The 25,609-nt window shown below is 37.8% G+C and overlaps 1 protein-coding gene across 4 annotated transcripts in view; it reads right to left on the reverse strand.

Moving 5' to 3' along the window:
* Positions 1–7,262: 7,262 nt before the first annotated feature.
* Syx5 (syntaxin 5) overlaps positions 7,263–25,609 on the reverse strand; it is a 61,776-nt gene continuing 43,429 nt past the window's right edge. For all 4 annotated transcript variants that reach the window (XM_070092908.1, XM_070092909.1, XM_070092911.1 and 1 more), the window contains exons 4-7: positions 21,171–21,226; positions 15,989–16,239; positions 10,268–10,620; positions 7,263–7,685 (exon numbers count right to left, since the gene is read on the reverse strand). In XM_070092908.1, coding sequence (XP_069949009.1) covers positions 7,526–7,685; positions 10,268–10,620; positions 15,989–16,239; positions 21,171–21,226 — 820 coding nt within the window. In that variant the 3' untranslated portion in view covers positions 7,263–7,525. The remainder of the gene's footprint in view (positions 7,686–10,267; positions 10,621–15,988; positions 16,240–21,170; positions 21,227–25,609) is intronic.

A 25,609-nucleotide genomic window follows, 5' to 3' on the forward strand; every position in this document is an offset into this window, starting at 1 on the left:
TCTCATGGACATTTCAATACTCAATGCATATAATATGTACCAAATAAAGACTGGCAATAGACCACCGTATGGTGAGTTTTGTTTGTCTGTTGTCAGACAACTCATAATGAAGTACCAGGTAAGAACACCTGCTATACAACAAGGTCCTCGAATTACTCAGGATATACCCAAGTGTTTGAGGAGGGAAGGTGATCATTTCATAATACAGCTTCCTTCAACTCAGAAGAGATGAATCGTCTGTGCACAAACAAAATGACGGCAACAAAGACGCAAAGACACTCGGTTTATGTGTGAGGAATGTAAGGTACCTCTGTGCATGGTGCCTTGTTTCAAGGAGTTCCACAAGCTCCAGCAGTTCTAAAACCATGTCCAGTGATTGTAAATATGTAAATATATGATAGAACATTAGTATTATACAAGATTTGTGCATGTTTATTGTAAACAACAGTGGTAAACAATATCATAATAACTTTAGTGCAGTTATTGTGTTCAATAGTGAGTTTATATATATATACATTATATACAGTATTGGTCTCTCAGGCCCCAAATGTTAGTAGGAAAAGAAAAGAATTGGAAAAGAAAAGGAAAAACTATAAAAACTGCTAAATAATGTAATGCGCGTATGTGGAATTCGCCGATGTTGCTGCCACATCATTTTGGACAAAGTTCTTGGCACTGTATCTCGGTAAGTACTGATCAGAATTTTTTTTTTTGTCTTATTACCGTCACAAAAATATGCTCTTTAATTCTGTAAGATTTTTTTTTTTTTTTTTTTTTTTTTTTTTTTTTTTTTTTTTTTTTTTTTTTTTTTTTTGCTTTGGACCCTGAAGGGGTTAAGCTACAGAATTATAGCCTAGTAAATTTTAAACATTCTGAAGGTAGTTAACCCTTTGACTGTCGCGGCCGTATATATACGTTTGCGAGGTACCGTGTTTGACGTATATATACTCATAAATTCTAGCGGCTTCAAATCAGGCAGGAGAAAGCTAGTAGGCCCACATGTGAGAGAATGGGTCTGTGTGGTCAGTGTGCACCACATAAAAAAAATCCTGGAGCACGCAGTGCATAATGAGAAAAAAAAAACTCCGACCGTTTTTTTTAATTAAAATGCCGACTTTGTGGTCTATTTTCGTATAGTATTTGTGGTTGTATTCTCGTTTTCTTGGTCTCATTTGATAGAATGGAAACTATATTATAGAAATGGAGGTGATTTTGATTAATTTTACTATAAAAAGTACCTGGAAATGGAGCACAAAGTACAGGAAATGTTTGATTTTTGCCGATGTTCAAAAGTGAACAAATGATGTCATTGTCCAATAAATGTCCAAATAGCCATTCTAATACGCAGTCATGAATGGGTTGATGTAATTTTTACAATTATTACAGTATTGCAGTAGTCTGCATAACAGTAAATCTTCTATTTTTTGTTTGAATAAAATTTCAAAATAAAAAAGCAAGAGTAATATCACAGGGACCTGGAGACATGACTGATGAACAAAGAAAATGTTATTTTAGAGCCAGGAATGTCTGCATTGTTCATTCTGGACCTTATTTTGAAATTGTCGTATTTTTTAATTTTCGTGAAATTGGCCAAATTGCAAATTTCTGACCATGTTATTGGGTAGTTGAAATCGGTAAATGGGCAGTTTCTTGTACTCAATCGATAGAAAAAATAGAGTTCTGAAGAAATAGTTATGAGTTTGGTTGACTGGAATAACGGAATTAGCCGAAAATAGGGCTCAAAGTGGGCGAAATTGCCGATTTTTAAATATCGCCGAAGTCGCTAACTTCGCGAGAGCGTAATTCCGTCAGTTTTCCATCAAATTTCGTTTTTTTGGTGTCTTTACAATCGGGAAAAGATTCTCTATCATTTCATAAGAAAAAATAATTTTTTTTTTTTTCGAATATTTTGCGACACCAGAAGCAACTTCAGGATTTGGCCCTTCGACAGTCAAAGGGTTAAACTATTGTGTTCCTTTACAAAAAGCCATTCTATGCTTTTGGGGGTTCAGTAACCCCGAGAATACACTTGCCTTTTGCTCACACCAATATAGGCGTTGTCATGTTTTATACTGAATAAGCCAGATATATTTAGAGCTTGTCTTGACTAATAACCACAAAGATGTGAACTTAATATGACCTTTTACCTAATAATTTTCAAAATTTAATCATTTCTTTGTGTGGAGTTTCGCTTGTTGTAATAAGGCAATCACCAGTCAGCTGGTGATTGCCTTATTACAACAAGCAGATACTTCCAGTTGAACTGCCTCAATGTTTTTTTGCCATTCAACATCACAAGGCATGGGTGAACTACACAAACTGGTAAAATTATGAAAGAGCAATATGAATGTAGTACATAGTATAATTTGACAACATGAGGGTAGAAGACTGATTTTTCAAGAGCCCAAGATGACTACTTGGCCCAGTAACACTCCACTGACATCTAGCTCTTAAGGTAAGAACTAGTTGCATCCAACTATCTCTATACCTTTCTAGATCACCAAGGAACAGCTACAATGTAAGTATCAAAATTATTTTTTCCCTTACTTGACAATGATTTTACATACGTAAATTTCAGGAATATTACCTCCAAAGTGCGAGACTTCATTGCATATGGAACCCGGTGCTCATTGTGTTAATGTATAGAACAGTGTGGTAATTCTCATATCATCCCTTGTAGTATTGATTAGTGTTCATATATATAATTATCAAGAGTACAAGTGATCTCAGATTAAGCCATTCCCCAGGTGTTGTTTAACACCCAAGGTCATAATAGGATTGAAATTTCCCACTGACCCTTTAGAAACTGTCATTATACAGCACTCCTCCCTTGAGGGAGGTTCCTCGATCCACAGATATGGACCTGATTGCCCCTTTTAATTGAGCTTGATTACCTCCCATTCCCTAGGTGTTGTATCACTCCTTTGGGTTTAGGTTATTATTAAGGGGAAGCACTAAACCCATAGGATTATACAGTGCCTGTGGGGGGATGGAAGGTATTCAGGGAACTGGAGCACAGATATGGGTGTAGAGCTTCTGTGAACGCAGTATGTATTTGCTCTACACTTAGTCACTATTCTTTCAAGGAGAGATCCCCTTTCAAGTGTTCCTTGATGCTGGGTCTCCAATTCCAGGACCTGGACTTATCCTCCTATTTCATTTATTAAACCTGAATGCCTCCCATTCTCCATTTTGATTGTCACTTATTGGTAGCATAACGTGCTTTTTCATAATCTATTTACCTTGGGAGCAACAATGGAGCTGCTGTGATGTAATTATAACCACCCTCTACTAGGATCAGTTTTGATTACATCCAGTTTTCCAGGTGCTGTATGATCCTTAACCCTTTGACTGTTTTGGTCGCATATATACGTCTTACGAGCCAGTGTTTCAGACATATATATACTCAATAATTCTAGCGGCTTCAAATCAAGCGGAAGAAAGCTGGTAGGCCCACATGTGAGAGAATGGGTCTGTGTGGTCAGTGTGCACCACATAAAAAAAATCCTGCAGCACACAGTGCGTAATGAGAAAAAAAAACACTGATCGTTTTTTTGGATTAACCCTTTCAGGGTCCGTCCCGTAGATCTACGGCTTTACGTTCAGGGTCCAAACCGTAGATCTACGTCATGAGCTCAGCTCACTCTGATAAACTGTGAGTGGCACATTTGGGCCTAGATATTAGAGAATACATCTATGTGGTATGTGTGCACCACATAAAACAGATCCTGCAGCACACTGTGTATAATGAGAGAAAAAAAACTGAAATCATGATTTTTCGATTAAAACAGCGACTTTGCAGTGTTTTTTGTATGTTTTTTATAGTTGTATTTGCGATTTCTTGGTCTCATTTGATAGAATGGAAGACATATTACAGAAATAGAGATGATTTTGATTGGTTTTAGCACTGGAAATGGCTTGAAACTGAGCTCAAATTAGCAGAAATGTTAAATTTTTGACGATATTCAAGAGTAAACGACCTCACACGTCTAATACACACCAGCTGGTGGGTCTAATATGCATTCACAAATATGGTGATGATATTTATACAATTATTACAGTATTGCATAACAATAAATCTTCTATTTTTTGGTGTGAATAAAAATTCATTATGTGAATAAAAAATCAAAATGGAATTTATTTGTAAAGCCTCAAAACGTAACTAATGAACAGAGGAAATGTTAGTTTAGTTCCAGGAATACCTACATTGTTTATTCTGGAGCCTATTTTGAAATTGGAATATTTTGAACTTTGTGTTAAATTGGCCAAATTAACAATTTCCGATCACTTTAATTTGTAGTTGAAACAGTTGACTTGGCGATTTCTTGTACTCAATCGATAGAACAGAAGTAATACTAGTGAAATAGCTAAGAATTTGGTTGACTGGAATAATGTAATTGGCCTAAAATGGGAGTCAGTCGGCAAAAATCGCCGATTCGTAAATATCGCTGACACGTCAAAATTCGCGAGAGCATAATTTCGTCAATTTTCCATCAAATTTCGTACTTTTTGTTTTATTACCTTCACAAAAAGATTCTCTACCATTTCATAAGAAAAAATAAAAATTTTTTTTTTTTTTAAATTCTTGGACACTGGGGCACCACTTCAGATTTGGGCCTTGGACTCTGAAGGGGTTAAAACGCTGACTTTGAGGTGTATTTTCGTATAGTATTTATCGATGTATTTGCGTTTTCATGGTCTTTGGTGATAAAATGGAAAACATATTACAGAAATAGAGATGATTTTCATTACTTTGATGATGAAAACGACCTTGAAACTGAGCTCAAAGTAGCGGAAATGTTCGATTTTTACCAATGTTCAGGAGTAAACAAATCACACCACATGTCAACTGGGGAGTCTAATATTCTTTCACTAGTGCACTGATATTATTTATACCATTTTTACAATAATGCAGTAGTCTGCATAACAGTAAATTTTGTATGAATAAAAAATCGAAATAGAAAGCAATAATATAAGAGGGGCCTAGAGGTGTGACTAATGAACAGAGGATATGTTATTTTAGTGCCAAGAATGTCTACCTTGTTTATTCTGGACCCTATTTTGAAATTGGCATATTTAGTTTGAGTGAAATTGGCCAAATTGCCAATTTCTGACCACAATATTGGGTAGTCCAAATTGGTAAATGGGAGGTTTCTTGTACTCAGCAGATAGATAAAATGGAGTTCTAAAGAAATAGCTATGAGTTTGGTCAACTGGAACAACGGAATTGGCTGAAAATAGGGCTCAAAGTCGATACGCATATGTCGCCGAGACCGCTGACTTCGCGGGAGCGTAATTCCGTGAGTTTTCGACCAAATCTCGAACTTTTGGTGTCATTACCATTGGGAAAAGATTCTCTATCATTTCCTAAGAAAGAATAATTTTTTTTTTTTTTTTTTTTTTTTTTCAAAATTTTAGCAACATAGAATGACAGTTTCAGAAAGGGGCCTGAAACAGTCAAAGGGTTAAGGGTTTAGTGCTTTCCAATAAAACGTATTCCCATTCAGTCTCAACACATCCTGTGCAGTGTGCAATACAATTAGCTTCATTGTCAAGACATTTTGCTTGTATGGTACACTAATATACTGGAGATTTTTGAGGTGTTCCAACCCTCAGCCTTGATAAAAGTGGACAGATCCATAGCATTGAAGTAAAGGCATATAGATGGAACTTCATATACTGGACCAGAAATAAGGTGGGACAGTTGATAGCTTCACAGGTGGGCATTTTTCCTGTGATGCCATCAATTACCACACCTCATTTCTGGTCCATGTATACAACTCCACCCACCTGCCTCTAAGTATCAAGGCTTGGGTTTGAGCATACAAACATCTCTGCTTCCAGTATATTAATTACTTCTACTTGACTGTGCAGGTAAGAAATTATAATCCTGATGCTGTATATGATAAAACAAGTGACATCCTAGTGGTGGTGATTATTGTATTCAAGAGACTGTTTCAGTGACCTATAACTCTTAACATGGTTTGCAATAATAATTTCAAAATAACCTATGTATTTAATAGGAATCTCCGGATAATGTCATTAAAGGGCTTTTCATTCATGGAACTGGAGCTACCCCTCTTCGTGAATTAGACCCGAGTAATAACTGTCCTAGGTGCTTTTTGAGTTTAGCACTTCCCTGTAGTGGTGGTTAAAAATAGGGTGAAAACAATAATGCAGAAGAGTCCTCGAGTAATGTACTAATAACTGGGTTTATTCAAGTATATATCTGATATGAAAGATAATGGCTTGTGTAATCCCAAGGATGTGAGGTCATATTTTTTAGGATAAGCTACTAGAGCATGGATTGATGGACTATAGAGGGCTGGTGGCCTATGCTCATTTTTTTTTTTTTAGTGCAATATATACTACAGGAATAGTTAAGGTAATCATTCTCTTTTGTTTGATGTGTTGGTTAGTTTATTAACAAATCATTACCAGAAACAGATGCCTGGAATCAAGTTCAGCTTTATCCCAGTTTCTTTTATGAAGAATACATCTTTCTGTGAACAGACTGGTCAAGTCAAAGCTATCTCACTGGTATATTCTTGGTTAACAGCTACACAATTTTATATACCCCCCAACATTCTTGGGCTTGGTGTATGGCATCAGGTCTCAAAGAATGACAAGGTATACAAAATTCAGAGTAGGGTATGACCAAGCATATATCAGGGAGACAGTCTACCAGTCTGTCTACAGGAACATGCTCTTTATAAAAATACCACCAATAATACGAAACGGCTGAACTTCTGTACCAGGAACACACGAGATGCTTTGAAGTGTTATTAAACCAACAAACACTTGAGATATTTACTTTATCTGCTCCCACAGTGCATATCAAGCAAAGAATGGACCAATAGGCTCAAAACAGTGCACAAATACATGTTGCTCCATAGACTTGTGTAAACCACCATGTATAATACGTACTTGGACAAGTCCAGTGATGGAGGGATTGTTACAATAAAGGACTACACTTTCACCACTTATTGGCATAATGCCAGTGTCTCCATGTGCAGTAATAAAAGGAATCTAATGCTACTAATCTGCAATAATTTTTATATTTATTAAGCATGCATATATATAAATACTCCTGTACAACCATGACAGCAGAAAGATTGGTTTAAGTAATGGGGGGAAATGCACTATAATACTGTACATTGTTTACCAAATTGGAAATGAAGATGGGGAAATTATATAGACTATTTAAGGAATGGTTGTCACAGCATTAAAGGAACATTTTCATTAATCATAAAAAGTTACCAGATTAATACAAAGCTTGCAGAATATGTATGTATATATTTATACAAATAGTCACTGAAGAATGGAGAGCAAGCATTTAACAATTAATTTGGCATTTTTTAGATGTAATCTGATAGATATCTATGTTCACATGTATTGGTACATAGCTATAAAAACTTCTCTCCATACATCTCTTCAAATTATCTTAACATTTATGAAAGTTCCATAAGTTGATTATACATAATCCACTGTACAAGGCCTTACCAATTAATATATAAATATCACATTATGCCATAAAAACAACAAAAATAACAAAGAAGACTATCATGATTCCAAAAACTTTAATCATCAGCATTCGATTTGATGAGACTGACTTAAAATATTTAAGAAGTTCCGAGTGAGCAGCTTCAACATTCAATTCAGCATCACCTACATTAGCATCAATTCTGCAAAGATCAAAATATTAAATTATATCATGCACAAAATATGAGAATTAAAAAAAAAAATTATTTAGGGAGAATCAATATCTGAGCACTCAAAAAAAATCTATAAACTTAGTTTTCCCTCTCCATTCCATGTGAAAGGGATGCTGTGAAGCAACACCCCTTTTACATGACTTTTCACACAAAGGTGAAAATTAGCATTCACTACCAAATTAGTTTGGAGAAATATGGGAGATTATAAAAATGACACCAGATGACTAAATATCTTGTTTGTAGCCTTTATGGATTTGCATAAGGCTGGTGTTGCAAATGTATTATGGAACAGCTAGAAAAGAAATTAAAATATGAAGTGTGCTACGAGAGGCTTAGGTTAAGATTATGTACTAGAAAAAAATGTTAATATCTTCCAGAAAATTTTTTTTAAATATGTGATGTTACTGTGGTTCTGTTGTCTTTCTAGAGTTGTCAAAGATGTGACTGCTAGTGCTGAGAAATGCATGTCACTATTGCTCATGTTACTACTTTTGGAAAGTTATAGAAGCTTTGATGGGTATTTAAAAGTCAAAAGTACAAGGCCAATGAATAGAAAATGGGAATGAGGCATGGTCTTTGAATGCTGTAGCCTTTTAATTTAAGAACTATAATCATTATCAAATGCTAACAAATAAAAGGTAAAGTGACATCCATAGAAATTTCATTATATGGGAGAAGGGAGATGACTGGCTTGGGAACTTTGATGTATTGTGCACTAATTAATTCTTTAATATCCCCTTTAAATTGCTCATCTCATTACTAAAGAAATTTAAATGCCAAACCCATAAAAGCACACAAGTTTCAGTTGCTTATACAGTAGGACCCAGCTTTATGGCAATGTGCTAACGTGGACGTGTTTCTTCGCATTTTTTTTTTTAACATTATTTGTATAAATACATGTAACTATGGGGGCCTAAGAAAATTGGTTGGGAAAAATTCGTTCAGTACTTTAACAGCCTTCTGGAAGTACAGAGGTTCCACTGTACTCTGATAATTATACTTGTGTATGTACCTATAACTAAATAAAGTTACACACTGTGCTGGTGTGCATGTTTATATTAAAATCACAGAGTATCTCAGTAGTGTTGAAGATGCCATATTAATAATAACAATCGCTCTAGGGCGCTTTAAATGTTGTATATTGTTATTATAGACATTTTCATTAATCCAGCTATATTTTTTCAAAATTATATAACACACTTATGATATTCTTCTTTCAACAAACCGGCTGTATCCCACCAAAGCAGGGTGCTATGTATATAAACATAATACAATCATAGAACAAATTAACAAATATGAGAGGTTTAGCCAGGCGGTTTGTAGGAGTGACGGCATGAATTTCATTATCTTTAGTCCGACATCAGAGAAGATGTATACAATATGGTATTACTGGGGTAACTCTAGAAAAATATTCCTTTTGTATGCCTTCACTCAGTGTCATTCACTCTAAAAATGGCATGTTGTATGAGAATGGGAGTGATGCTGTTATTTATTCTATTGCACCAATGTGAAGACAAATTGTACACAATGTAAGGCATTTCTATTGTGGGGTAAAAGCTTCACAAATGAATGCATGATGAACATGTATGAACAGCAACTGGACAAGTATTAAAAGCATTAGTCTGACCACCCTCAAGTTTGTTTACATTCTCCACGTTTCTCATTTACAATAATAATGTTATTAAAAAGAGGAGTCGTAAGCCTCTTATTTTAAATGCCAAGTTATAAAGATTAAACTCTGAACAAGGTATGTCGATGGCAATAAGCATAATAATCACACTGGGGCGTTTTAATGTCGTGTATTATGTTATTTTCATTAATCCATCAATGACATTTTTTCAAAATTATATAATAAATACATTACATATTATTATTGGCAGTTTGGAGGGATATGTTGTGTAAGTATTTTCTTTTTGGGGATTTTCTTTCGTTTTTGGGTCACCCTGCCTCGGTGGGAGACAGCCGACTTGTTGAAAAAAAAAAAAAAACATATACAATCACTAAAATAAACAAAACAACTGCGAGGTGTGGTAGCCGGGTGGGCTACCACACCTGACTTCCTACCATAAATACCATATAACCAGGGCCCTACTGTAATAGTATGCTGTACATTTATAACATTTGAAGGAATCATTGTGGCCTGCTTCATACCATGCCTAACACATTCCTGGCCATTCCATGTCCTGGTGTTGCAGTACTTTCTAGTTTAATACTGCATAGTGTCTATTAATTCCAAGTCAGTTACTCAAGTTTAAAAACAGAAGGGAAACTGGTTAGCTGGACTCTAGTCCAGCTAACCGGTTTCCCTGAATCCCTTAACAAAATGTTACCCTGCTCACGCTCCAACACCTCGTCAGGTTCCAAAAACCACTTGTCTCCATTCACTCTTATCATAAATGTATAATTTATATGTCTTCATACAAAGCACTGAGTCTTGGACATCAAGTGCTACTTTGTTAATATTCAGTTAAAATACTTACAGCTTCCACAATGCATTTTAAGCCCCAGAACAATTTCTATTACAGTGAAAACCTTAATCTTTCTCTACTTACCTATGAACTAGTTCTTCTTGCTCCTTAACCATGGTGGCTAACTGTGTGAACATCTGACCAAGTTCAACAATAGTTGATTCAATAGTGCGCATAGTATCTGCACGACTCTGTAGGTATGTATCCTGCTCTTCCATTAGCTGTAGCTGTTGATGGTAAGCACCACCATTTCCCAAGTTTATGGCTACTTCACCATTTATACTATTTGATTCTCTAATAGAAGTGTGAGCTGCTGCTGCTTCATCTGCTAAGAGAACAGATCCCTGGTGATGGCCAGCAACAGCACCAGGTGGAAGCTCTCCACTCACCACTCCACCTGTAAACTGCTCTCGACGTTCTGCTTGCTTCTTTAGGTTCTGAAAAAAAAATTAAAAAGAATGAATATTAATAGATAAAACAGATTACTTAATGCTTAGCAAAAGTACATGGACAAAAAATGAATAGAAACCCAAAGTGAAGATAAATTAGGAGATCTGTAGAACAACTTTAACCCTTTCACTGTTGACACATTGCAAACTGAAAGTCCCCTTCAAAAAAGAATTTAAAAGAAAATTTTATCCTCTAGAATGGTGGAGAACCTTTTCCTAAAGTTAATGCCTCAAATAATGCAAAATTTTATATTCACTCAGAATTACAGAGGCATAAAGTTGGAACTTTACACAACAGTGATTCTGCTCAATTCTTGACTATTTTACTAGAATGCCATCTGTGCTCTCCACTAATGCCAAGAAACTGCTTACTCAGCCATCAGAACTACTATGCAAAGTGAATTTAAAAATTCATTCCAATCACTAAAGCAACATTTCCTGTTCATTAATCATGTCCCAAGGCCTTCTATATATAGCACTTGCCCTCCATTTTGAATCCATCTCATAAGAAAATGTTTTTTTTTCCTATTTTCCAACTAATACACTATAACCAAGAACTGGAAAAAAAACTACATATGTACTGTCTACATATTACAGTACATATGTATTAATTCAAGGATTATGTATAGTAAAATAAGGGTTGGATGTGAAAAGTGGGTTACAGTAAGCATTTATGCACCTGGAGAAGAGAGAGGTGTAGAGAGAGATTTTGGGAAATGTTGAGCGAGTGTGTGGGGAGTTTTGAACCAAGTGTGAGAGTACTTGTGGTTGGGGATTTCAATGCTAAAGCGGGTAGAAATGTGGAGGGAGTAGTAGGTAAATTTGGGGTCCCAAGGGTAAATGAAAATGGGGAGCCTTTAATTGAGCTATGTGTAGAAAGAGGTTTGGTAATAAGTAATACATATTTTATAAAAAAGAGGATAAATAAGTATACAAGGTATGATATAGCACATAAGGAAAGTAGTTTGTTAGATTATGTATTGGTGGATAAAAGGCTGATGGGTAGGCTTCAGGATATACATTTACAGAAGGGCAACTGATATATCTGATCATTACTTAGTTGTAGCTACAGTTAGAGTAAGAGGTAAACCATACCATGGGTGGGATTAAACCCGTGGTCAGAGAGTCTCAAAACTCCAGACAGTCGTGTTAGCCAATGGACCAGCTAGCCACAATAAGATTCGTCCAACTAGGTATATTTCTACACCATAGGAAGGTTAGCATAGGCACCACTGTGACCACAAATGCAAGTTTTTACAGACGAATCTTCAGCTAGCGTGGCCGTGACGAACTCTAGCTCAAGTCCCCTCAATGCCGTCAACATGACTCACGAAATCGTAATGACACAATTGCAAACAAACCATACCACGGGCGGGATTGAACCCGCAGTCAGAGTCTCAAAACTCCAGACCATCACGTTAGCCACTGGACCAGCTAGCCACAATAAGACTCGTCCAACTAGGTATATTTCTACACCATAGGAAGGTTAGCATAGGCTGGAGATTCGTCTGTAAAAACTTGCATTTGTGGTCACAGTGGTGCCTATGCTAACCTTCCTATGGTGTAGAAATATGCCTAGTTGGACGAATCTTATTGTGGCTAGCTGGTCCAGTGGCTAACGCGACGGTCTGGAGTTTTGCGACTCTGACCGCGGGTTCAATCCCGCCCGTGGTATGGTTTGTTTGCAATCATGTCATTACAATTTCGTGAGTCAGAGTAAGAGGTAGATGGGACAAAAGGAAAATGGCAACAAGTAAGAGACAGGTGAAAGTAAATAAACTAGAGGAGGAGGAAGTTAGGGTGAGATATCAGCAACTATTGGCAGAAAGGTGGGCTAGTGCAAATATGAGTAGTGGGGGGTTGAAGAGGGTTGGAATAGTTTTAAAAATGCAGTATTAAAATGTGGGGCAGAAGTTTGTGGCTATCACAAGGTGGGTGCAGGAGGAAAGAGGAGTGATGAAGTAAAAGGTGTGATAAGAGAGAAAAAGGTAGCCTATGAGAGGTTTTTACAAAGCAGAAGTGTTATAAGAAGAGCAGAGTATATGGAGAGTAAAAGAAAGGTGAAGAGAGTAGTGAGAGAGTGCAAAAGGAGAGCAGATGATAGAGTGAGAGGCACTGTCAAGAAATTTTGATGAAAATAAGAAAAATTTTTCGAGTGAAATAAACAAGTTGAGAAAGCCTAGGAAACGAATGGATTTGTCAGTTAAAAACAGAGTAGGGGAGTTAGTAGATGGGGAGATGCAGGTTTTGGGTAGATGGCGAGAATATTTTGAGGAACTTTTAAATGTTGATGAAGAAAGGGAGGCGATAATTTCATGCACTGGCCAGGAAGGTATAACATCTTTTAGGAGTAAAGAAGAGTAGGATGCGAGTATGGGGAAGGTGCGTGAGGCATTATGTAGAATGAAAGGGGGTAAAGCAGCTGGAACCGACAGGATCATGACAAATGTTAAAAGTAGGGGGGGGGGGTGTATAGTGTTGGAGTGGTTGGTATTTTTGTTTAATAAATGTGTGAAAGATGGGAGGGTACCTAGAGATTGTAAAAATTATAGGGAAATAAGTTTACCAGGAAAAGCCCTAGGTAGTAGGTTGGTAGACAGCAATCGCCCAGGGAGGTACTACTGTCCTGCCAAGCGAGTGTAAAATGGAAACCTGTAATTGTTTTACATGATGGTAGGATTACTGGTGTCTTTTTTCTGTCTCATAAACATGGAAGATTTCAGGTACGTACGTCTTGCTACTTCTTGCACTTAGGTCACACTTCACATACATGTACAAGTATTTATATGCACACCCCTCTGGATTTTCTTCTATTTTCTTTCTAGTTCTTGTTCTTGTTTATTTCCTCTTATCTGCATGGGGAAGTGGAACAGAATTCTTCCTCCGTAAGCCATGCGTGTTGAGAGAGGCGACTAAAATGCCGAGAGGAAGGGGCTAGTAACCCCTTCTCCTGTACAAATTACATGTACTAAATTTAAAAAGAAAAACTTTCGTTTCTCTTTTTGGGCCACCCTGCCTTGGTGGGATATGGCCGGTTTGTTTAAAAAAAAAAAAAAAAAAAAAAAAAGGAAAAGTGTACGGTAGGGTTATTATTGAAAGAAGGCGGATGAATAAGGAGGTTTTAGAGGTTTTATGTGAAGAGTGTTTAGATAAAGGTAGGGAAGTATTCACGGCATTTATGGATTTAGAAAAGGCATGATAGAGTGGATATGGGAGCAATGTGGCAGATGTAAGTATATGGAATAGGTAGTAAGTTACTAAATGCTGTTAAAGAGTTTTTATGAGGATAGTGAGACTCAGGTTAGGGTGTGTAAAAGAGAGGAAGATTACTTCCCAGTAAAAGTAGGTCTTAAACAGGGATGTGTAATGTCACCATGGTTGTTTAATATATTTAAAATGGGGTTGTAAAAGAAGTAAATGCTAGGGTGTTCAGGAGAGGGGTGGGATTAAATTATGGGGAATCAGATACAAAATGGGAGTTGACACTGTTACTTTTTGCTGATGATACTGTGCTTATGGGAGATTCTAAAGAAAAGTTGCAAAGGTTAGCGGATGAGTTTGGGTGTGTAAAGGTAGACAGTTGAAAGTGAACATAGAAAAGAGTAAGGTGATGAGGGCATCAAATGATTCAGAGAAAGAAAAGTTGGATATCACACTAGAGAGAGAGAGTATGGGAGAAGTGAATGTTTTTGGATATTTGAGAGTTGATGTGTCAGCGGATGGGTTTATGAAGGATGAGGTTAATCATAGAATTGACGAAGAAAAAAAAGGCATGTGGTGCGTTGAGGTATATGTGGAGACAAAAAACGTTATCTATGGAGGCAAAGAAGGGCATGTATGAAAGTATAGTGGTACCAATACTCTTATATGGGTGTGAAGCTTGGGTTGTAAATGCTGCAGCGAGGAGGCGGTTGGAGGCAGTGGATATGTCCTGTCTAAGGGCAATGTGTGGTGTAAGTATTATGCAGAAAATTTGGAGTGTGGAAATTAGGAGAAGGTGTGGAGTTAATAAAAGTAATAGTCAGAGGGCTGAAGAGGGGTTGTTGAGGTGGTGTGGTCATTTAGAGAAAATGGATCAAATTAGAATGACATGGAGAGTGTATAAATCTGTAGGGGAAGGAAGGCGGGGTAGGGGTTGTCCTTGAGAAGGTTGGAGGAAGGGGATAAAGGAGGTTTTGTGGGCGAGGAGCTTGGACTTCCAGCAAGTGTGCGTGACCGTGTTAGATAGGAATGAGTGGAGATGAATGGTTTTTGGGACCTGACGAGCTGTTGGAGTGTGAGCAGGGTAATATTTAGTGAAGGGATTCAGGGAAACAGGTTATTTTTATATACCTGGACTTGAGTATTGGAAATGGGAAGTACAATGCCTGCACTTTAAAGGAGGGGTTTGGAATATTGGCAGTTTGGAGGGAATTGTTATATATCTTTATAGCATATGCCTCTAAAGTGTTGTATCTGGGCACCTTTTCCAAAAGTGATTATGTATGAGTGAAGTGAAAGTGTTGAATGATGATGAAAGTATTTTCTTTTTGGGGATTTTCTGTCTTATTGGGTCACCATGCCTCGGTGGGAGACGGCCAACTTGTTGAGGAAAAAAAATAAAATGTAGAAAGTAAGGTGTGCTGGAAGATGCTTCTTCCAATAATCAGTCTGTCACCATCATTAGTTAAGTGTCCATGTGCTATTTTGATAAATTTGGTGCCATATTCCAGAAATCATTACTACAATGGATTAAAACAATTCAAAACCCATAAGTTACATTCCATGACCTATATATAATTTAAATTCCAAATGTCATAGATACATTACAGAAATCCTTCGTAATGTAATGAAAATTTTTAAAGAAGATGTGGAATTATTAGATTTGAGCCAAGGAATGGTAGTGAATAATTCAGTGCAATTTCCTTGTCAAGAGCACTTTAGCAGTGACAAGATACCCTCCCGAAAACAGGAGAAAGGAGGCAAGAGTGTGGGGACAACTGATAAAATGGAGAGGGAGAGAGGGTAGGAAGAGGCAGAAAGGCACAAGAAGCTGGGAGGAGAGAAAGGAGGCGGCAAATGGAAAAAAGAGGAAATGGGAGAACGAATAAGAAAAAGAGTGGTAAAGACAGACTAAAAGAACAGCTTGTGATTTAAAATGATGATTCTAATTGATAAATACAGGGAACAGTCATGACACAATGTTTGTGTTGATTCATTTGTTAAATGGATTTCATTATATTAAGTTGTAAATGGGGGCTAAATTGACAAGATACAACATATAATTATACAAAAGGCTAAAAATGAACCGAACCAAAGAATATGCCCTGGCAAAGGCTTCAAACCATTTTGAAGACATACATAGTAGCTTACTAACCTCTGTCCGAACTTCCAGAACATCCTTGAACATTCGAGTTATAGAAGCAACCTTGCTTTGTAATGATCCTACTAAATTTGTGGAGTGTTTCTGAAGGTGAGCATTGTTGCCAGTTGGAGAAGCAATGCAAGACCGATTACGCACATCACTAAGTTGTTTTGTGAGGGAAGTCAAGTCATGCCGAATGATTCCTGTTAATTCTTGGATCTCTCGGTCATTGCTATCATCAAAGAGTGATCGTTTCTTTGCCACTGTAAGCAGGAAGTTGTGCTATTAATGCCAAAAACAGTGTTGGTTATAAAAGACATATCGAGTTGATAGTTTAAAAACTCGCCCATGGGTTGTTTAATGGACCACAGTAGAGTACTTGCTTTTTTTTAGCATATTTACTTAAAGCAGGTTATGTTTATCATTCATATAAAATGTACCAAGAATGATGCTCAAACTATACCTGTGGCATACTAAAGAGTAATACAATTCAAAATGGTTATATAATGTGAACTGGTAAATATGAAATGAGAAACTAAAATCAAGAAAAAATTATGTATTTACAAATCTTAATTCCCAAACTTCTGCAGCTAACCATTATTTGACATTAAAAAAAATGCTGTGTAGTGTGTTTTATAGAAAAACTAGCAATACACAAGCAAGGAGAATGTAAAAATAGTGTACTACAGTCAAACAAATAAAATTCACTACCTGATTCTTCAAAGAATACTTATTTGTATGGGTACTCGGATAATTGTGTTAGTTTGATAGTTCAGATAAATTCTAACATTTTGAAGTAAATTTTGGTTAAAAATTTGGTCACAGAACTTCTGATTAAGTCATAAGGAGTTAAATGCTGCCCTGTTCAGCCAGGTTTGATAAAAAAGAATGAGGATGGCACCTTTTGCCTGTTGACTTTGCTTGTACAGGTATTCCATTGTATTTTACTCATTTAAAAGTACAGTGGACCCCTCGTTATCGTAATTAATCCATTCCAGAGAGTGCCTAAATCTGAATCTGACTATGTATTTCCGAATTAATTTTTCCCACAAAAAAATGTAAATCCAATTAATCCATTCCAAACACCCAAAAGTTTTTTTTTATTATTATCACACTGGCCGATTCCCACCAAGGCAGGGTGGCCCGAAAAAGAAAAACTTTCACCATCATTCACTCCATCACTGTCTTGCCAGAAGGGTGCTTTACACTACAGTTTTTAAACTGCAACAAACTGCAACACCCAAAAGTATTACCAAAAATTATTTTTATAGATTAAATATAGATTTACATACAGAAAAGAATGAGAAATCGAGTATAAAACAATAATATCACACTTATCTTTATTGAAGACTCTTGTTGGTGTATGGAAGATGGGAGGAGGGGAGAGGGTCATGTTCCTCCACAAATGTTTGCACCTCACTCCACTTTGCACAAATGTCCTTAATCTTTGAAGAAGGCACTTTCTTCCCTCTCTCTTTCTCTGAAGCAATTTCCTCAGCTGGTGTACATAGGCTTAGTGCTTCTTTTTGATTATAATAATAATAATAATGGTGAACATAAGAAAGCAGGAACACTGCAGCAGGCCTGTTGGCCCATACTAGGCAGGTTCTTCACAAACAATCCCACTAACAGAATCGTATTTGCCCAACCCAATTTTCAATGCTTCCCAAGCAATAAGCTTTGATAATTCAATTCACTCATGTGCAAGTCCCACTCAAATCAAATCGTGTGTGGGGGGAAGTACCCTGGCTGGTGCATGTGGGGAAGTACCCTGGCTGGTGTGTTTTTTCTTGAATTTTATCGTGTTTATCGCCTTCTTTACCAGAGGGCTGGCACTTGCAGCTTTCTTTTGGCCCACGGTTGCCTAAAACAAATGGGATATTACGAAATGTATCGTATGAACGTGTGGGATCGTGCTCACTGGCTGATAAACAATGACATTAACTGTAAATGTGTGTCGGGCCGCTCGGACATGTTTGGGATGAATGACTTACTGAGCTAAATGACGATCACTGAGCCAATACTGTATTTTGACAAAAAACCATTACTAGTATATCCGAATATTACGAAATCTGGGGGTCCACTGTAATTATGACAGTTACACACAATTATGGCAATACTTATAGCAATAAGCCTTGTGTATATGCTAGTGCATAATAAAGCATATATGCAATTACTAGCAAGTGTGATAAAATGATACTGAGGTGGGTACACTTTATGCTGAGCAGAGCACTGAGATAGGAGTTATCAAATTTTACAAGGGATTTTGGTGTTTAATGCCGATATATAGTCTGATAACTTTACCCATTTCATTTACATGATGGTGCTCAGCAAAACATTAAATTAATTAATAGTAAGTAAAGAAGTGAGCTCTAATATACATTGTAGGTATACCCAACACCATGTGACTGACAATTTACTTGCCCCCCCCCCTCTTTTTTTTCTTTACAAAATAACATTATAATCATGGAGGAAGCACTATACTCATAGGGGTCACACAGCACCTGGGAAAATCGAAGTCATTCAAGCTTGATTCAAGGAATCAGAGCACATGTCCAAGATAAGAACTACAGGCTTTGGTAAGTACCATTTTTTGAGCAGTACTGAAGTGCTTGTGTTGGAAAATTTCCTTCGTATTTTCATGGCTTATAAGCTGGATGAACAGCAAGTTCAGAATGCTTCTGGCCCTGATCAATCTGAACTCCTGGTTTTTTACTGTACTGTAAAATTTACTCTGGTTTAACACTGGATTAATAAACTATTTGATCACTGAATTATTGGATGAATCATTGGATCAATGGCTCGCTGAAATTATGGTGACCTTGCTCTTATGGAAAGGCAACTGGGAATGAGTGAAAATTTTCCTTCTATGGTAGGGTGGTCCACATTTATAGGGGTAAATCCCTCAAGGGAGGTTCTTTGACATTGGTGAGGGGTTCTTGATCTAGGGAACTGGATCTGTGCTCTAGTTCCCTGAATTGAGCCTGAATACCTTCCATCCCCCCCACATGTGCTGTATAATCCTATGGGTTTAGCACTCCCCCATTATTATTATTATAGGGGTAAAATTGAAAATTGTTTGAATTCTAGGCACATAGTGCTCTCATTCCACTTTATATACAGCATCTCTGCAGCAAATTTGAAGAGAATTTGACGAGGTTTAGTGATGCAAAACATTGTGTTTTTGGTCGCATCTATATTCTAAAGAACTGTGGATTTCCTTTGATTTTTTAAAGCTACATATTTGTATTGGATGTCTAAAATTATCACTTCGTTCCTATATATAAAGAGATCCTCTCTCTCCAGGTAGATCTGTTTGTGACTTGATAAAGCCCACTGTGTGGTTGAAATACTGTCAATAAAGGATTACATTACACTGCATTAGTGTTTTCATTCACCAATTCATCCATCTCCAAATATGAGACCCAGAAGCAGTACCTCCTGAAAATTTTAACTGAATACAGGAAGGACATGCCCTCCAATCAAAAGCTGTATTCCTGAAACATAATGCTGTTCATTTTTTCTAGTTTGTCATAATGACTGGAACCCAAATTCCAGAGGGACCAATGATCATTATTATATTATGTACCCTTGATGACTTTCGAGTCTTACTACTCTCGGAGCCCGGCCATGGGTCAGGCTCATCTGGTGCTAAACTAAAATTTCACCTGAAGATATGTTTGATAGAGGTACAGTGGTCCCTCGATAATCGTCGGGCTCGATAGTCGTCCTTTTCGGAAATCGTCGCTTTATTTTCGTCCAAACATTGGCTCACATTGGTTCGTCCTGGACGATGCGCACTCACGGCTCTGAGCCGCCTCGGCCTCCCTTCCCAGCCAGTGTGCCATTGTTTACCAGCGAGCAACAGTCCCCTCACTTGTTCATACGAAATATTTCATAACATTCCATTCATTTTAGTGCTTACAAGTGCTAAATAAGCTACCATGGCTTCAAAGAAAGCTCCTAGTGCCAAGCCTTTGGTAAAGAAGGTGAGAAATATGATTGAATTTAAGAAAATCATCATTGAACAATATGAAAGTGGCGTACGTGTGGCCGAACTGGCCAGGATGTATAACAAAACCCATACAACCATATCTTCCATCGTGGCAAAGAAAAAGGAAATCAAGGAAGCTGTTGTTGCTTGGAGAAAATTGTGGCCAGACTATGTCCACAAGGGGGATTTTGAAGAGTTTGTGGCTGACCCTGATGAGCCTATGTCAGTTATGAAATCTATTGTGGCATTGGGGAGTTCCATGGGGTTGGATGTGAGTTTGGAGGATGTGGAAGAGTTGGTGGAGGACCACAACGAAGAGCTCACCGCTGAGGAGCTGTAAGAGCTTCAGCAGGAACAGCAACAGATCACAGCTCAGAATCTTGCTGGAGGAGGAAGAGAGATGGAAGAAGGTGCCTTCTTCAGAAATTAAGGAGATTTTTGAAATGTGGGGTAGGATGGAAAGATTTATGGAGAAGAAACACCCTGAGAAGGATGTTGCAAGCCATATCGGCAACTTGTACAGTGACAGAGTCTTGGCCCATTTTAGGGAAGTTTTAAAGATGCCAGTGACTCTCAAGCTGGTCCTAGTGGCATTAAGAAACAGAGAATAGAACCTCAGAAAAGGACTTGGTACCTGAGGTGTTGATGAAAGGGGATTCCCTTTCCAAACAATAACTAATCCAATCTCTCTCCTCCTCCAGTCTTCCATACACTAAGAAGAATCGCCAATAAAGGTAAGTGTTATGCTGTTAATGTTTCATTCATCATGTCCCATTGTACTGTTTATGTACTTCATTTATATTTCATGTAAAAAAATTTGTTTTAACATTTCTGGGTGTCAGGAACGGATTAATTGTACAATGTATTTACATTATTTCTTATGGGGAAAATTGATTCGAAAATTGTCTATTTCGATTTTACATTATTTCTCATGGGGAAAATTGATTCGAAAATTGTCTATTTCGATTTTACATTATTTCTCATGGGGAAAATTGATTCGAAAATTGTCTATTTCGATAATCGTCGCACTTCCAAGAAAGGATTAATGACGATAAATGAGGGACCACTGTATTAGGGTGACATCTCTCAATTAAAATTTCAACTTTTAATTTTCAGACCACCCTATTCCAGGCCACCTTGCCTTGGTAGATAATAAACAGTATTAAAAAAAAAAACTACTGAAAAATCAATCTTACTTACAATGTGTTAATTTCTCCAATTTAGCATAAGTGCTTGAAATATTTCTTCCAATCAGCCTGAAACAGAAGGAATCATATTAAACTTATATAGCCAGCTACCTTAATGAATAAAAATTTAAAACAAAAACAGTTTACTAATGGAATTCAATACATAAAATTTCTCTGAATAGCTATTTCATCTTCCACATACGTTAAATAAAATTCAACACGACACAAAAATTAAATAACTTGCCCATATTTAAACACTAAATAAATTTTAAGATTACACAAAACATATCTTATAGTGAAAGTGAAAAAGTTAGAGTAATTTTTTTATGTTAGGTTTCAAGATACTGGTACTGTACAATAGTAACACTGTATGTAGCTAATTTTGCTCACACAAATGCTACAGCACAAGAAAATGCATTTTTTTCCCCATGCATGTCTAGTGAGAAGCTGTTAACACCACATTATTGTTGGGCAAGCACACATTCTGCTTTCACAAGAACCCTTAACATGTATTTATTTGCTTTGAGGATGAAAATTATGTAGACTATACAGTGGACCCCCGGTTAACGATATTTTTTCATTCCAGAAGTATGTTCAGGTGCCAGTACTGACCGAATTTGTTCCCATAAGGAATATTGTGAAGTAGATTAGTCCATTTCAGACCCCCAAACATACACGTACAAACGCACTTACATAAATACACTTACATAATTGGTCGCATTGGGAGGTGATCGTTAAGCAGGGGTCCACTGTACCTAGTAGGTACAGTGGACCCCCGCATAACGATGGCATCACATAGCGATTTTTCCGCATACCGATTACTTTTATCGCAAAATTTTTGCCGCGCATACCGATTAAAAACCCGCTCACCGATTTTCGTCCGAGACGCGTCCAATGTGCCCTCAGCCAGCCTCACATGTGCCGCCCGTCCCATTGTTTACCAGCCAGCCTCCGCGGTAACATCCAAGCATACACTCGGAATATTTCGTATTATTACAGTATTTTCGGTGCTGTTTCTGGAAAATAAGTGACCATGGGCCTCAAGAAAGCTTCTAGTGCCAACCCTACACCTCAAAGGGTAAGAATTACTATAGAAATGAAGAAAGAGATAATTGATAAGTATGAAAGTGGAGTGCGTATAGCCGACCTAGTCAAGCTGTACAAGAAACCCCAATCAACCATCGCTACTATTGTGGGCACCAGAAAGACAATCAAGGAAGCTGTTCTTGCCAAAGGTTCAACTGTGTTTTCGAAACAAAGATCGCAAGTGATGGAAGATGTTGAGAGACTCTTATTGGTGTGGATAAATGAAAAACAGCTAGCAGGAGATAGCATCTCTCAAGCGATCATATGTGAAAAGGCTAGGAAGTTGCATGAGGATTTAATTAAAAAAATGCCTGCAACTAGTGATGATGTGAGTGAATTTAAGGCCAGCAAAGGTTGGTTTGAGAGATTTAAGAAGCGTAGTGGCATCCATAGTGTGATAAGGCATGGTGAGGCTGCCAGTTCGGACCACAAAGCGGCTGAAAAATATGTGCAGGAATTCAAGGAGTACATAGAAACTGAAGGACTGAAACCTGAACAAGTGTTTAATTGTGATGAAACAGGCCTGTTCTGGAAGAAAATGCCAAGCAGGACCTACATTACTCAGGAGGAAAAGGCACTCCCAGGACATAAGCCTATGAAAGACAGGCTTACTTTGTTGATGTGTGCCAATGCTACTGGTGATTGCAAAGTGAAGCCTTTATTAGTGTATCACTCTGAAACTCCCAGAGCGTTCAGGCAAAAGAATGTCCTCAAGGATAATTTGTGTGTGCTGTGGAGGGCAAACAGTAAGGCATGGGTCACTAGGGAATTTTTCTATAACTGGTTACACCATGCATTTGCCCCCAATGTGAAAAATTACCTAACTGAAAAGAAATTAGAACTTAAGTGCCTCCTGGTGTTAGACAATGCCCCTGGTCATCCTACAGACGTGGCAGAGCGACTTTATGGGGACATGAGCTTCATTAAGGTGAAGTTTTTGCCTCCTAATACCACTCCTCTCCTGCAGCCCATGGACCAGCAGGTTATTTCCAACTTCAAGAAACTGTACACAAAAGCTCTGTTTGAAAGGTGCTTTGTAATGACCTCAGAAACTCAACTGACTCTAAGAGAGTTTTGGAGAGATCACTTTAATATCCTCAATTGTGTAAACCTTATAGGTAAGGCTTGGGAGGAAGTGACTAAGAGGACCTTGAACTCTGCTTGGAAGAAACTGTGGCCAGAATGTGTAGACAAAAGGGATTTTGAAGGGTTTGAGGCTAACCCTGAGAATCCTGTGCCAGTTGAGGAATCCATTGTGGCATTGGGAAAGTCCTTGGGGTTGGAGGTTAGTGGGGAGGATGTGGAAGAGTTGGTGGAGGAGGACAATGAAGAACTAACCACTGATGAGCTGATAGATCAACTTCAAGAGCAAGAGGCCAGACCTGGGGAAACTGGTTCAGAGGAGGGGAGAGAGAAATTGAAGAAGTTGCCTACTACAAAGATAAAGGAAATCTGTGCAAAGTGGCTTGAAGTGCAAACCTTCATGGATGAAAATCACCCTCACACAGCTATTGCAAGCCGTGCTGGTGATTATTACACTGACAATGTTGTGAAACACTTTAGGCAAGTCATAAAGGAACGAGAGGTACAGGCCACTATGGACAGATATCTTGTGCGAAAGAAGTCCAGTGACTCTGAAGCTGGCCCTAGTGGCATTAAAAAAAGAAGGGAAGTAACCCCAGAAAAGGACTTACTACCTCAAGTCCTAATGGAAGGGGATTCCCCTTCTAAACAGTAAGAAGATAATGCTCTCCCCTCCTCCCATCCCATCAATCATCACCAGATCTTCAATAAAAGTAAGTGTCATGTAATTGTGCATGCCTTTTTCAGTTTGTGTGTATTAAAATTAACATTTCATGTGGTAAAAAAAATTTTTTTTCATACTTTTGGGCGTCTTGCACGGATTAATTTTATTTCCATTATTTCTTATGGGGAAAATTCATTCGCATAACGATTATTTCGCATAACAATTATCCCTCTTGCACGGATTAAAATCGTTAACCGGGGGTCCACTGTATAGTCTACCAGGTAGACTAAACCTAGTAGGTATGGTCTACCAGGTAGTCTATACTTAGAGGTCTCTCTCTGAATTAAGTAGTTTTTGCCTGATTACCTTTTGAGCCATTAAAATTTGAACATTGTAGCATTACTTAGTTGTACAGTGGAACCTTGACTTACGAGTTTAATCCGTTCCAGGAGCTAGCTCGTAACCCGATTTACTCATATATCAAATTAATTTTCCTCATTTAAATTAACTGAAAAGCCATTAATTCCTTCCTGCACTCTAGAGAGGAGAAAAAATACTTAAATATGCTGCTAGTATCTATCACAATTCATCTAATATGACATAATAAACAATATAATTAGCACAGAAACATGATATATACTCCAGAATGAACAGAATAGACCATAATATGGTGGCAGAGGAAGTGGCAGCGGCAGTCGACCATTTCTCTCACAATTTGACTATACTATCTTCCCACGTTCTTACTGTAAGAGAAAACGGAGTATTTTTGAGGCCAACTGCAGTAGATCACTAGGCCCCATGGTTAGAAAAAAGAAATTTGACCAAATGACTGTAAAAAAAAAATGCGAACAAGCACGAGAGAACTGCCCCCCAAAAGGATGTAAACATGTTTACTGCTTACCAGCTGTGCCAACTAGCAGAAGCAATCTGACTTATTATTACATACGTATTGTGGAAATTTATTTGGTCCCTAAAGTTCCACAGGACAGATACAGCGTACAAAGGGGTCCCAGCATGGCCGTAATGGAACAGCCGAGCTGGGTGGCCCTTACACCCAACTCAAACAAAAGCGTTCTCTCCTGAGTTGGCGTGGATGGTAGGCACTTATTAATTTATAGATTTACCCTTCAGGGAAGAAGTAGGTAGTTTACTGTTAGTACACTAATATTAGGATTATTGAGGCAACTGTAGATAATAATAATGTAGACCTAAGACCTTAACATAGGTAGTAATAGGCCGATAATGTAGGCAAACACTAGGTTAAGTTAGCTAGGGAGAATTGGCAGCCCTAGTTTGAACTACGAGGCGCGGGTCTCAAAGACACAATAGCGTCCTTCTTTGACCAGACATCACCTGGACAACACGTGCCGTGATCAGCAGATGGCGCCCCCCACGTGTCTTCACATTTGAGACCTGGGGAAATCTGGTAGAGGCACCTCGATGTACCGTAGATGACCTCCTCCGTCAGGCCCATACAGTAAGACAAAACCTCCACTTTCTCTTAGGATTTCTGGCCAGTGTCTGGGGAAAATTGTGAGCGAGTTGATCTGTAGGCCTGTGTGCAGCTGGCAGTGCATGCCCAGTACGTACCAGTGTCTCTTGTCTACCTAGAAGCTAGT

This window comes from Cherax quadricarinatus, chromosome 41 (genome assembly GCF_038502225.1).
Source record: "Cherax quadricarinatus isolate ZL_2023a chromosome 41, ASM3850222v1, whole genome shotgun sequence".
Taxonomy (NCBI): Eukaryota; Metazoa; Arthropoda; class Malacostraca; order Decapoda; family Parastacidae; genus Cherax; species Cherax quadricarinatus.